We start from the raw sequence: 14,123 nt of genomic DNA on the forward strand, positions 1-14,123 counted from the left end.
TCCCGAGGCACACACATGGCTGAGAGCCCCCGGCTCCCTCGATGGAGCCCATTGCTTTCTCCAGCCCCTTCGTCCTCCTGAGTTGTCACATCAGGGAATGACACCAGCAAGGTGCCATGTTTACTATTTTTTAATGTGGAAGCACTTGCCATCAATCTCCACTGAAAATATGGGAAAGCTGGACGATCGCCTGGCTCCAGCACCCATCCAGGTGGGATCAGAACAACCAAGGAGCTGGCTCTGATCTTGCCTCTCCTTGCTTCCCGCAGTCCCTGCTGCAAAAATGCATTTTTTTTTTTTTTGGCCCTGGTGAGGCAGAGCACACACTCGCCTCCAGCCCTAGCCCACGGGATGGGAGCATGTGCCTAAAGCTCCTGTTCACACACGCAGCAGCTGAAGAAAATCCGGCGATGCCCGACACAACACGAGCTCAGGGGTGCTGCAAAGCGTGGAGCTCCCAGCACGAGCACCAAAACCTCTTTGCTGCGTGCCACGGGAGCTTCACAGCACGGTCCAGCCCCAAAACAGCCATCGAACGCCACGGGCGAAGAGACCCCCAGCCCCATCGTACACACCTGCATCTCCCTGACGCTGCTGGGGTGGTAGTACTCGCTGTGCTCGGAGGCGAGCAGCGCCTGGCACAGGTTGAACTTCTGCAAGTCCAGCAGGGAGGAGCACTTCTCCTCCGGGATCTCCTCCTTGGCCATCCAGTAGACGGTGGTGAGGATGGCCACCTTCGCCGGGTTCACCTCCACCTTGAGGACCGAGCGCAGCTCCGGGTGGCCGTGGACGCGGGCCTCGAAAGCCAGCTGCTCCCGGTTCACCGCCAGCGCCTGGCGGTGGGCGCCGGAGGTGACGTGCCGCAGCAGGGCATGGCGCTGGAAGTTGTCCGTGCCCACGGTAAAGGCGTTCTCCGCTTTACCGTGCTTGTTCTTCACCAGCGCCTGCCGACACTCTATGCAAAACATGAGTTTCCGCTCATAGTCAAACTCCAGCCAGGTAAATTCTTCCTTCCAGTGCTCATTGAAATAGCGCTTACACTTTTTATTGGAATTGGAAGTTTCCCCAGCTGGCTTTTTCCCTGGAGGCACCATATTGCTGTGGCTGGGAAATCAAACACTACGGTTGAACTGAAACGTGCCTTGGAGGAGCAGCCTCTACACTTAATTTAGTCAGGAAGGTCTATTACCACTTTCCTGGTTCGACTGGAGACGAAAGAGACACAAGGGGAAAGGGATTAGGGCCCTCGCAATCCTCAGTCTTTGCTAATTTTTTTTTTCTTGCCTGCTATCAGGGACCTGCGTTGATGGGGGTGCTCGGAGGGCAGGACCCTGAGCACTTCTTTTGGTGTCCCCAGCAGCTCTGGGTGCCCGTGGTGGGACCGGCATGCACGGCTTGGTCCTTCACCTGACCACAGGGCTCTCTGAATGCACTCCCAACCAGACCAGACCTTCATGCTGCAGCCAACGTTCGGAGGATACGGAAGCTTCAAAGCTGGCTTTCAACAAAACGTTACAAATCAGAGTGTTTGACCCCCCCCGAGGAGAAAACACTCGATTCCCCAAACTGCCAGGAAGGACTGAAGCACCTTGCTCACCTCCTCGGGTAGGCAGCATCTCCCAGGCTTGCAGGGAGCCTTGTCCTGGCCAGATTTTGAGCTGAACCCAGATGGCTTTGAGGCCAAGGACCAACTCAAACACATGCCGAGGGCCTGCGTGTGCGCGTTTTCATTCCTTCCTTGCTTTATTTCAGGAAGCCACCAAACCTGCACTGGCTTTGGGGTCAGGTACAGACAGTGCTCCCTGTGTAGCCAGTGCCACCAGCCTGGCTTGTTCCCAAGGGTGGGGGAAGAGTGGAGGAAGAGCCAGGACTCTCCAGCACCTACAGGAGGCTACAAAGCACCTGGGCACGTCTTTAAAACAGTTAGCTCAAGTATTTAAGCAGCCACTCAACTCCCTACCTGTACTTACGCCCCACCCAGTCCAATCCTTGTATTCCTCCAGGAACAGGACTGAAAAATCAAACTGAGCCTCGATAAAGGGAGAAGGGGGAACCCAGTGCAGAGCGGGGAAGGGGAGAGAACCAAAGCATGGGGGGAAAAGGAAAGAAAACAGACTTCAGCAGCAGGTCGCCAGTGCAAGCCAGGAAACACTCAGTGCAACTCACTGAGAAACCCACAAGGATTTGGTTTTTTTCTGAAGAACAAAACCCCCAAGGACTGGAGCCATTCCCACAGCCATCACGGAAAGCCTCAGGATTTGGGGCTGGAGCAATGCCCCAGCCCCCAGCTCTGCTCTGCTTGCAGCCACCCCGCAGCATCGCTGGCACTGCACCGCTGCCTTCAGACCCTTGTCCCCTGCACCCTGCCACCCCCTGGGGGCTGCAAAACACCCTTCATCGAGAGGGTGAGGAAGGGGCGAGCTTCCTCCTGACACAGGGAATGCAAAGCTGTCCGGGCTGGCAACAGGCATGCAGATTCCCTTTCCTCGTTAACCCTATTTAACGTAACTGCTTGCTTCGCTTCCCAGAGCCAAGCCTCCCTCCTCACCGCACGCCTCTGCAGCACGGCGCAGCCGGGAGCGCTCGGGGGGCGATTCCCAGCACCGGGCAATCGCGTGCAAAGTTGCTGCAGCCTCGTCCTCCTCAGGCCAGTGGAAAAGCCTCACCCGCAGCCGCTAAGTGCATCTGCTCTGCAGTCCGTTAATTAGGAAACTGCAAGGGCTTTTGTGAGAGCCGGAGCCAAGACCCGTCTTGCTAAATGTTTCCTCTGCGGTTGCCAGCGCCTGTTGGACGCTCCCCGGGGAACGCAGGCTCTGTCTGGGTAGGGAGCACCCTGGTGCCCCCCCCGCCCCGTGCCTTGTGCAGGCTCCAAAACTTGGCTCGTGGTCTCGGTGCCCACCTGCCCCGAGCCCCTGGGCTGGGTGGGCATCGAGCTGGGTGCCCTGACCGCAGCAGGGACAGCGCACGGCCCCCAGACTGTCCCCTTGCCGTCACCAACCACGTCTATACGCTGCACCCAGGCACTCGTCCCAGCAAAAAACTCATCCTTGGACAGAAAAAAAAAAAACCATATATATATATATATATATACACACATATCAGTGATGGGTCTGGGGGTGCACAGGGCCCATACAGCCCCGCTGGGGCAGGGCAGGGGACAGTGCAGGGGCTGCTGGCAATGCAGCCGCATCCTGTGCATCCTGGGGCAGCCCCCGCGCACATGGGCTGGCTCCGCTGCCCCTGCTGCTGCTGCCCGCGGGGAGATTTTAGCACTGTGTGTCCTCAGGAGCAGGCAGCGTGCTGGAGGGGGCGGAATTCAGCTGGGAAGCAGGGGCGTTAATATTGCACCCCAGCTCCTGCATGTGCTGCTCCCGCCAGGAGCACGCAGGCTGGGCAGGGGCACTGTCTGTAAGGAAGTTTGGGCAGGATTTATTTGCAAGACGAGGAGCCCCTGCTGGGACGTGCGTGCCCCAGGTCCCTCAGCCCTGGCCGTGTCACTGAAATGCCCGCCCGGCTCCAGGCAGAGCTTTGCCAAGTGCGAGCAGAGCCGCATGCAACTCCCCCAGCTCCCCGGCCCCGCACGCCCACCCTCCCTCTACACATACGTACCATGGAACCGCTGCCATGAGCTTTGGGGCCAGGGGGCTTGCAAACTTCCCAAGATTTTGGTTTTTATATAGGAAAAAAAAAAAAATCTAATTTAAAAAAAAAGAAAACGACCAAACACAGAAAAAACAACGCGAAGCCAAAAAAAAATAAAATAATCCCCCAGATGCGGGGCGAAGCACCACACACACACACATACGCCACCCCCCCCCCCCGGCCCCGGCGGGGCTCCCCGCTCAATGCATGGGGCGGGCGCCCCGCGGGCGCTGCCGCGGCCCCGAGCGCGGCGGCGGCTGCGGGAACAAAGCCTGCGGCTGCCGCCCGCGCTCACGGCAGCATGGGAGCAGCCATCTTGCTGCGAGGACTGTCTGGCTCCACCGATGCTCCCGGCAGCCAACGGCGGCAGTGGCCACTAGCGGCAGCCGGGAACGGGGAAGGCCGCGTGGCGGTGGCCACCGTTCGGCCACGGTGGCCACGCGATGGGCCGCGGTGGTCCCTGGGGATGCGCTGCTCGTGGTCCCCAGTGGGATGCTTTCCTGCAGGATGGACGGGGGGAAATGGTGATGGGTGTGGGGTACCCGGCTTGTGGCACCCCCTGGGACACCCCCAGGCTGGGCGCACGCAGCGGGACGCGGCGCAGGAGGCTTTGCACCCACCTGGGTCTGGGCAGAGCCAGGGAGGTGCAGGCAGAGCCAGGACACGAGCACTGCTTCAGCGGGCAGCTGCGGGCAAAGCAGCCCTCCAGCCCTGCCACCAGCATTGAACAAAAATTTGGGATGAGTCCGTTTGCTGCCATTGCACTGGGGGGCAGCCCAAGCTGCTGCCGAGACCCCATTATCTGTTGGTGGCCTGGAGCTATGGGACTTGTGTTGGCACCTCCACCCCAGTGATATCCAGCAAGCACAGGGCTCCTTTTACACCAAAAATCTTTCAGTATTAAATGCGGGTGCAATTTAGAGCCTCTCAACTTCTTCCAAAAAAAAAAAAAAGGAAAAAAAAAAAGGGGGATTTTCTGCTCCCCTTGCTGTCCTCCAAACAAGACTCCCGAGGCCACTAAAACCCCGAAGAGCACCCACGCCCTGCAGGAGCCACCAAGGGACCCTCCCTGCCCCTGGTCCATGGTGCTCGGTGCCCACAGAGGATGCTCTCGGCCCTGCCTCCACCTGCTGCTGGTGCAGAGTCAGGCCCCGATAAGCACCGCGGCCCCACGGTATGTGCCTGGATTAGGACCTGCTTTGTACCTGGCTCCGCACACCGGGGAGGGGATGGCAGGCGGCCCCGGAGTAAATTCCTCTCTCTTCAGGCTTCTCGACATGTCCCGGGGCAAGAGGCTCCTTTCTGCTCTCAGGACATTCCTGCCCGGCCACCTTGGCTCAGGGTTAATGCTTACAGGAGCTGGGTGAAACCAGAGACCGGGTTTCCGGGGCTGAAAATATGCGCTATTTATTCTTGTGCTAATGCAAGTGAGAAAAGAGGACTTAAGGTTTTTAATCAATTTTCAGGCTGCTGCGTCCTCTGCTTTGCAGCTCCTGGGGACAAAAGTGCAGAAGTCAGCTGGGCTGTCCTGGCCAGCAGCAGGCTGCATTTCCACCCTATTTCCAGAGGGAGCAGCCCGGTCTGACCCCACAGGCTGCTCCTGCCCTTTGCATCCTCAGGGGAGCCACCAGAGCCTGGACCAAAAGGACGAGGAGGAGGAAGACCAGCACCAAGCCCGATGCCCGATCAGCACCAGAAGCAACCCCGGTTGCTTCCAACTGTCGCGAGCTAAAGGCAGCCACGTGAAAATAAATAAATAAATCGGCAGCAGGGAAACAAAACCAGCTCGAGACGAGAGGCAAGGTGGAACAGGCAGGGCAGCGAAACGCCGCGGGGCAAACAAACACACGGCAGCGCTCGGCCTCCTCGCAGCAGGGGCCCCCAGCTCGGTTCTCAGCACAGCCAGGAGAGACAGCGGGTCTGGGGGGGCAAACAGCCCTACAAAGGGTCCTCTGGGATTTAGGCACTGATGTCCTTGGGGGTAAAACAGACGTGCCTGGCATGCTTTTCTCCAGGCACCCAGGATGTTTTTGCTGGATTTTGCTCCCCCAAGCTGCTGGTACAAGCGTCTGGTACACAGCAGCATCCATATGGGGGGGCTGAGCAGCTTCTGTCCCCCCCCAGGGCTTGGGGACCCCACAACCTGCATGATAACCATCAGCTGGGACGATGGAAGGGACCAGAGCTGCCTGCCCAGGGCATGTACCACCCACAGAGGGCAGTAATTATTTTGCCCTTTACCTTTGCAAAGGGGTATCGGGGGGTCAGGAGTCAATCACAATATTTCCATTTACTCCCATGCAGCAGCAGAAGCCTTGATTTGATTTAATCATCGCTATTTTTCTCCGCCGCGACATGCCTGGAGAGCTCGGCGGGCAGGTGACCTATGTGCACGAGCGCATTTATCATCAGCATGGCACGACGGGCGGCCGCTGCCTCGTGAGCCAGTTTCCACTCACACCCCGTGCCTTCAAAGGTGAAACCAAAACCGAGCTGCTGCCCGGGGGGGTCAGGCTGAGGCCAGCACCCAGCCCCACATCCTAGGGCTGCTTTTTCCCCATAGATTTATTTTCCCATTATCGCTTTTTCATCTATAAGAAGCTGAACAGAAAAGCCAACCATATTACCCCAAAAGATGTTAAATCCCCGAGTCCAAACCTATTTGTGAGGTTTTGTTTTTCTTCTATGCATTAAGATTTTTAACCTCATCTCTCGGGAATGACTCATGCTTTTGGAGCAGGGAAGGAGCTGCTCGTGCTCCCAAAGCCGCTAACAAAAGCGAGCTCCATCCCCTTTGGGTTCCCAAGCCCACCGGCCCTCCGGTGCCCAGCCCCACGCCTCTGCTCCCAAATCCTGCGCTCCCAGACCCAAGGGGCTGCAGGGAGGAAAGCAGCACGCTGCCCCACAGGTCCCTGCTCCCAGACCCCCATTCCCATCAGGATGGCACCGGGATGAAGCCAGAGGCTGGGAGCAGAGCAAGCACGCAGAGGACGCGACGAGCGCTGCATCGGCGGCACCGCCGGGCGCTGCAGCAGCATCCCTCGGCACCCGAAGGTGGTGACAGTTCAATTTAATTTCTGCTGTGCACGGAGGAGGAAGGAAAGCTGCTGAGAAGCCTCGGTCTCGGGTAGGAAAGAGCCATCCCTCTGCGAGGGAGACAGCACTCAACGCCGTGTCGTCTCAGACAGACGGGGAAGACGCCTGCAAGCCCCGGGTTTGCTGCCTGGCCAGGCACAGCTGCCTCCTTCTGTAGGGTCCACACTCTCGCAGCATCACTGCAATGAGGCTGGAGGGTCACGGGAGGAGCAGGCACCCCAGCTCAGGGCACCCCAATATTCCTCCCTGCTGTGTCCCAGCTCCCCGTGTCACCCAGACACCCTGGGCTTTGCCCCTTCTCTGCTGGGGCCCTTCCAGCACCTCTTTGGGCACCCGAGTTCTGGCCTGGACACGCTCAGGACCTTGCAGAAGGGTCTGGGTGGGCTGCGAGGCCACGGAGAGCACAGGGTGCCAGCAAGGAGCAGGAAGCCCCCGGAGCTGCCACCGCAGGGACCCACGTCCCCAGCCCTCGCAGCCACCACGTGGGACATGCCACCTCTCGCCTCCGTCCCCTTGTCACATCCTTCTGCCTGCGTGACGCGATCTGGCAGGGAATCAGCCCCGAGGTAAACTCCGATGACATCCCTGCGAACGCCCCGGCACAGACAGGGCGGTTTGTCTGGGCTGGCAGGGAGGGGGGACAGCATTTATCTGTCCCCCGTCGGTGACCCCAGCCCGGGGCTGCAACGCTCCCACTGCCCTCATCAGAGGCAGGCAGGGGTTTTGCTCGCCACGGTGTGGCTGCAGAGAAGGGAAATGTCCCTGCTGGCGAGGAAAAAGAGCGGGGACAACGTGATGTCCCACACCCAGCTGCCTCCCAGCCAACGCACCTGGTCCTGAAAAGGTACCTCAGCCGCAGCGGGGACGGGATCCACGGCAGGAACACTGCATATTGATACGATAAAATAGCTATAAAAGAGCAAAAAAAAATAAAAGCTCTCTAATCTGAGCACTGCTCCCTCAAGTGTTCCCCTCTTCATCATCGCCTTCCTCTTCTGGGGATGATATCAGGGGCTCAGGGTGTTTCCAAAAGGGAGCTTGAGTGGAAACCTGGAGCCCCAGCTTAGCTCAGTCTTTATTCTGAGCATCATTTAAATCATAAAAATTACAGCCGATCCCAATTCATTACAGCCAGGGAGCAGCTGACAGAAATGAAAAGGGAGAAAAGACTCAAAATTGATGCTTTCTCACCATTTCAGCAAAATAACCAATTTGGAACAAATTACGGGGCTCCCTTCTCTACCGGCCTTTTGAATTGCCTCTGAGCAAAGGCACATTTTTCATCGCGTGGCATTTCCTCCATGGCAGGGATCGTTAATGATTCCTTTTAACGAAGCACCTGGGGGCAGGTGAACCCGGCCACACTTCATCCCTGGCACTCTGCGAGCGGGACCAGCCCTTCCCTTGACACCGAAGGAGGGGGACAGCAGCAGGAACGGGAAGGGACAAGGGCTCGGGGGGACAAGGGACGTGCCCAGGGTCACCTGCGGACAGGTGGCACAGCCCGGAGCCAGGACAGTAAAAGGGCCCATTTATACCCTTTCCCCCCCAAATTTTATAAAGGTCAGAGCCCTCTGCCTCCCCCCTGCTGCTTTCTGCTTATTTTGGGGTTTTAGAGCAGCCCTGAGAACAGAGCCTGTCATGCTTGCGCTGACAGCTGCAGAAGCACATAACTCTCCACTAAGTCTGCCCTGGGGCGAGCCTGGTCATATTCAATGTTTGGAAGCAGACGCACATCTGTCATTATTTTTTAATTAGATTTTTATTTCCTACCGCTAGTATTTCATTGTAATTTCCGCCACTCCTACCCGGGCCGTGCTAATATAATCACTTCGGAGAAGAGTGGGAACAGCCAGCCTACTTGTTCGAACATCCCGCTCCGCAGAAGGAGAAAAAAAAAAACAACAAAAAAACCAATCTGTTAAATACCCAGCCCCTGCAGTAATTACAAGCTTAAGGACATCGGCGGGTGCTGGAATGGGCCATCAAAGCGCCGGTGCTGGCAAAGGGCTTGTCAGCAGGCTGCTGGGAGCATCATTTGCACAGAAACTTCAAAAAAAAGTCGGCGTCTGCTTGCAGTACTTGTCGGCGATCCATTACTCAAGAAAGGTGAAGCGTAATTAAAAATGGTTTTAAATAAAAAGTGATTTCTGCCCTTGGCTTGGGGATATTTCTAGCCCGTATCAGACTGGAGGTCGGGATGAGATGACTGCTCGGTCTAAAAATATTGCGGAGGGGAGGCTGCCGGAGGAATTCCGGCTCAGGCTCCCCAGTGCCTCCCTGGGATGTCGGTAACGGCTGAGAGCTGGGAACAGATGTTTTCCCCGGGACATTTCTGAGAGTAAGCCCCCAGGAATAAGAGCAACTGCTGCGTTTACAGGAAAATTCACCCAAAACAACCTTAGGAAAAGCAAAGTTCCGCCGTCAGATGGAGAGGCCCCGGAGCGGCCGGGCAGGACAGAGCACAATGCGCTCCTTGTTGTGCCAGAAGCGCACCCCGATCCCTCCCTGAGCCCGGCGGTGACGGAGGCCAACGTGCTCCGGCTCTGATAACCCGGGCACTGAACCAGAGCCGTTCGGGGCGCAGGGTGAGGAAGCAGCCACTGCTGCCATCCTGTGATGTCTGCCAACCACACCGCCCTTCGACAGCATCGTGCCCATGGGCCCACGCGCACACGGGTAAGAAGATGATTTCCAGAGGGAGCAAGAAGCAACGAAGTCACCATTTACCCATCGCGAGCTCAAAGCAACACCACGGCCCCAGTTTTACCCTGCAGCACGGGAGCAAGCCCTGAAACCTGGGGGTACAGAGCAGGGACACCCCCAGGCCAGGACTTCATCGCCTACCCCAGCAGCATCCCCGCGTCCCCCCACGGGCACCACCACCGCCCGGGGAGCCCAGCATTTCCCAGGACCACACCTGAGCCCATCCCGGTGCTTCCCTTCTACCTCCAACCTGGGCAAATTCCCAGCAAGCCGCTCGCAGTGCCTGATTTTCAAGGCAAGACAAAACCTCACAGAGAGCCAAGAGCCTCCCAACACCTTTGGACCACGCTGCTCCTTATCGTAAGGGGGCTTTGTCCCTGCTGTGCTCCTGAGCTCACTGAGGCTGGGCAGCAGCTCCCAGAGCTGGGAGAGCTGCAGGAATTTGACAAGTACAAACAAAAACAGGGAACGGGAAAAGCAGGAGCACAAAATCCTGATTTAAAACTCTGCTTGCGTATTATAGCAGAGTATAAAAAAAAATAAATAATGTGGCATTTATAATTTCAAATGTTAGCAGTCACCTTAGGCAGAGAGAGCGCTTGCATCCCGACCGGTTACAGCTTTACAAACGTACTGCGGAGCTGCAATGTCTTAAGAAAATAACTTTTCTTCAGTCAAAACATTGAAATTCAGGGCATTGCGGGGCCTTCACCTTTTTTCTTGAGGAGGTGTTTGAAACACGAGGGGGTGAGAAGCCCTCACCCTTGCCACACGCACGCGCTTCACAAGGCATGGTCCTAACCTGAGCAGCACGATCCCGGCTCAGCACAGGGCAGCGAGGCTGGGCTGATCCCTTCTCCTTGCTCTGCCGTTTGAGGGGACCTGGAAACTTATCCAGGGGCTAAGGAGGAAGAAAGCAGACTGAGGAAAAATAAAATTAAATGAAGTATTCTGCTACGGCGGTGGGTACAGTCTGTGCGTATATCCATGCATGCACACACAAACACATCTGTGTGTCTGCTGCATTTTAAAGATTAAAATTAAAGCTTTAGGGGCTTTACAACATTTCCTACATATCTGAGACAGCAAGCTTCGCTTTTTGTTGTTGTTAAACCTGCTTTGTCTGAGCAGCATCATAGATAGATATCCCACATACTGTTACGCATTCCAGGAATACAGGGAAAGACAGTTCATGGAGGAAGGACCATGTTTCAAGCCATTAGAAAAATTAAAGTGATCCATATGAGACAGCTGACGAGCAAGGCCGTAGTTAAAAAAATGACAGCACCTCGGCCAAGCCCTGTCAGATGTGCCAGTTCAATAACATCCGTGATTGCCCCGGACTTGCTGCTCTCAGAAAACCCCAGACAGCACCACGCACGGTGCTGGGATAAAGTATAGCAGGCGTGTGCGTGCATGGGTGCGTGCACAAGTATGTGCACACGCATGCACGGGGGCACAGCACCAGCTGCCCTGCACAGCACAAGCCTGCTGGCACGGGAAGCAGCAAGGCGCACGGCTCTGCTGGAGGCTCCCGCAAAGCCCCGTCCTTGCTCCAGCAGCGGCGCGGGAAGTTCTTGCTGATGACAATAAAAGCCCCCAAATTCCCAGCCGTGAAGCTGTGCGTGAAATGGGTGCGAGAGCAAGCGTTACACTTTGCTTGCTGCCGCAGCTCAACTCAATGAGCCTGAGCCTGCCAAAAAAAAAAAAACCACCACACGACAGAAAGCCACAAACACCACAGAGCCTCGTGAGCTTTTTTAACTGCTTCTCCTTCAAAGGCGCTGCCTGCCCCCTTCTCCCCACCCAGCCTCGTTTCACATGAAAAGCATCAAACGCTCACGGTGCGGGCGCAGCGGGAGAAACGGAGCCAGAGGATGCCCAGGACTCAGAGCTGACCCCCAGACGCAGAGCAAGGACAAAATAAAGCCGTGTCAGCCCACAACCCGTTTCTTCCTCTTTTTTTTTTTTTTTTTTACAGCCCTGGGAAAAATCAATAAGATGCAGTGAATCAAACTCTGCTTGAATCCCATAAGTAATTAGGATTAGCAGGCTGGGAGCTGAAGAAACAAGGCTGCATGTGTGCTTGGGCAGGGGAGGGACTGGTTTGTGGGTGTACGATACAGGGCTGAGTCGATTCAAAGAAAAAGAACAGCTTTTAAATGGCTTTTCAGGCAGGATGGAAATAGGGAACAATAGGGATCTGATTTGCTTCAAAAGAAGAAAATCTAATGATGGCAACTGAGTACTGCGAAACCCCGATGGGTGCAGGACAGGGCACGGAAAAGCCCCTACAGGTGAACCAATATTTGTGCTTGATGCTGAGCCTCCTACCAGCCACCCATTCCTGAGCCCAGGCTCCTTAAATTCCACATATTTCTGTAGCTCTTTCCCAGCAGCGAATAATCCACGTCAATTTTTCACTACCGAGAGTTAAGCCTACAGCCAAAACTGCAGAAGGGAAAAAGAGACGCCCCCCGCCCCCCCCCCCCCCCCCCATAATCTCAGCAGAGCTACCCAGAAATCAGGAAGATTTAAATAAAAGCAATAATAAAAAAGGAACAATTCACGCATTGACTGATCTCAGTTTGCTCAAGTCACTCGGCAAAAGCTGGCTGCTGGCACGGGCGCTTGAATCCCATCCGTGCAGCCGGGGACGTGCCCAGGACGAACACCGCGCACCTTGCCCTGCACCCACGGGATGGACACCGGGTGCCACCGCCACCACCAACCCGGCTAAAACCCAGACCTTGCGCCGCCCAGGGCTCCGCAGAACACACGCAAGAAGCTTCCCTCTTAACCTTACCCTCCGTAAAGAAACGAGCGGCGACCCCGCAGCCGGCTCTCGGGTACCTGCCCAGCTCAGCGCAGCGCGAAGCGATGGGGACCGACCGGGATGCCACCAGCTGGGCGCAAGCGATGGAAGGAAAGTTGCGTTTCACCCACCTAGCAGCATTTTGGATCCGGCCTCGTCGCCTCCACGCTGCTGGCAGCTCCCCTTCGCTCGGCGTTGACTTACCGCGGCTGCATGGCTCGCCCGCAGCCGGGCGCCTCCGTGCCTGGATGGAGCCGCTCGGACCCCGAATAAAAGTGCAGCGCCCCGCTGCTCCGTGCCCCGCAGAGGTGCCAGCCGCTCTCCCACGCGTCCTGCCCAGCCCCAGCCTCTCTCCCTGCTGAGGTCCCGGCCCAGGGACGGGGATTAACGTGAAAATCGGGTGGGAGGGAGGTCGGAGGCACCTCGCTGCGGTGCCCCCTCTCCCCGCTCCTCCTCCTCCTCCCCTTCCCTGGAGCAAAGCACAAGCGCTCTTTTCTTTTCCGAGGCTGGCGCAGAGTAAACTCCAGGGCTGCCAAAGCAAAGAAACTTGGAGCGGAGAGGAAGGAGCCGGCAACGGGCTTCAGCTGCACGCCCCCAGAACCTGCCCCCTCCGAGTGCCGAGGATTTCCCGCCCCCCCCCCCCCCAGTTAGGGAGGGTGATTTGGGGAAGGGGTCGGGATGAGGCTGCGCCGGGTCTGTGCCGCTGGGCTGGGACCTGCTGGGGTTGCCTGGGGAGGGGATTGATGGCTGCAGCAGCCCCTGGTTAGGGAGCTCCAGGGGATACCTCCCCAAAATCCCCTCCCTGAGGGGCAAGCACGGATGGTGGGATGAGCAGAGCTCCCTAAACCCCAGCATCTCGTTCTCTTGGGAAGTGCATCCCGCACACATCCGTGTGCATCCCCCACAGCAAGTCCTTGGCTGATTTCAACCCCGTTTAGCCCCGGAGCATCCCCAAGGGGTTCAGGACTCGGGAAGGAGATGCAGGGCTCACCCCACACCCCCAGCTCGTTCCTTTTTCTATTAAAAGCAAGAACCCCCCCGAAGCCACCCACCCAGCCCCGCAGGATCCCACCCTCCCCAGCACAGCATCCCTGGCGCAGCGCTTTGAGCTGCCCCTGGCCGCCAAACTCCTCATTAAACACAATTCCCCCTTAAAAGGGAAATTAAAAACCAACTCCGCGTGGGTGTCAAGACATCAGGGATGACGGGAAGGGATGGGCACCCAGGGGACGCCAGGCTCTGGCTGCTGGAAGTGGGGCAGGGGTTTCCCCAGCCTCCTGTGCCAGGGGGTTCTGTGCGACCCCCCCCCGAGCTTTGCCGTCCTCCCCCTCGTTTGCATCACAAAGCTGGGGGGAACCGAGCATCCCCGAGCATCCCCAGCATCTCCACGCTTTTTGCTTCTCGGGCTGAGCTCGCAGCCTCCGTAGCTGCTCGGGAGGAGAGTTTCACGACCTGATTGCACAGCGCCTTTTAAAGGGAGAACTGATTAAGAACCTGCTCGTGAAATGAGGAAAAAAAAAAAATAAAACAATCTTGTCAACCCCCGTGCAGGCTGGGGATGAAAGCAAGGGAAGAACAGGGAGGAATTTAAATACTTTCCTCAAGCAGACAATTCAAAGGAGCGGGCAGAAAACCGTCTCCTCCAGGTCTGAGCAGAACGAGAACCGAGACAAACAGCAAACCACCAAAACCCGGAGGAGCTGCAGCAGCTAGACAGGGCACTTTTGGGCTAGATTTGCACATTTTGGTGCCCCGTGGCAGCGTGCTGCCGTGCTGGGCACAGGGTATTGCTTTCAGGGTCGTTAGCAGCAGTAAGTTTAGCCGGACAGTCGCTAATCTGGAATTGACAGCTGGGTCCGGCCCG

At 57.0% G+C, this 14,123-nt stretch overlaps 2 protein-coding genes across 7 annotated transcripts in view; both read right to left on the reverse strand.

Moving 5' to 3' along the window:
* The window catches only part of ZNF385C (zinc finger protein 385C), a 37,104-nt gene extending 24,571 nt beyond the window's left edge, over positions 1–12,533 (reverse strand). The window contains exon 1 of the mRNA XM_083809247.1: positions 12,391–12,533. Coding sequence (XP_083665373.1) covers positions 12,391–12,400 — 10 coding nt within the window. The 5' untranslated portion in view covers positions 12,401–12,533. The remainder of the gene's footprint in view (positions 1–12,390) is intronic.
* Positions 1–14,123, reverse strand: part of LOC310885649 (uncharacterized protein C17orf113) — a 55,710-nt gene that overhangs the window by 3,771 nt on the left and 37,816 nt on the right. For 2 of the 6 annotated variants that reach the window (XM_083809235.1, XM_083809236.1), the window contains exon 3: positions 576–955. In XM_083809235.1, coding sequence (XP_083665361.1) covers positions 576–955 — 380 coding nt within the window. The other 4 variants (XM_083809237.1, XM_083809238.1, XM_083809240.1 and 1 more) reach the window with 4 other exon arrangements.

Source organism: Anser anser (assembly GCF_964211835.1).
Source record: "Anser anser genome assembly, chromosome: 23".
In the NCBI taxonomy this organism is placed as follows: Eukaryota; Metazoa; Chordata; class Aves; order Anseriformes; family Anatidae; genus Anser; species Anser anser.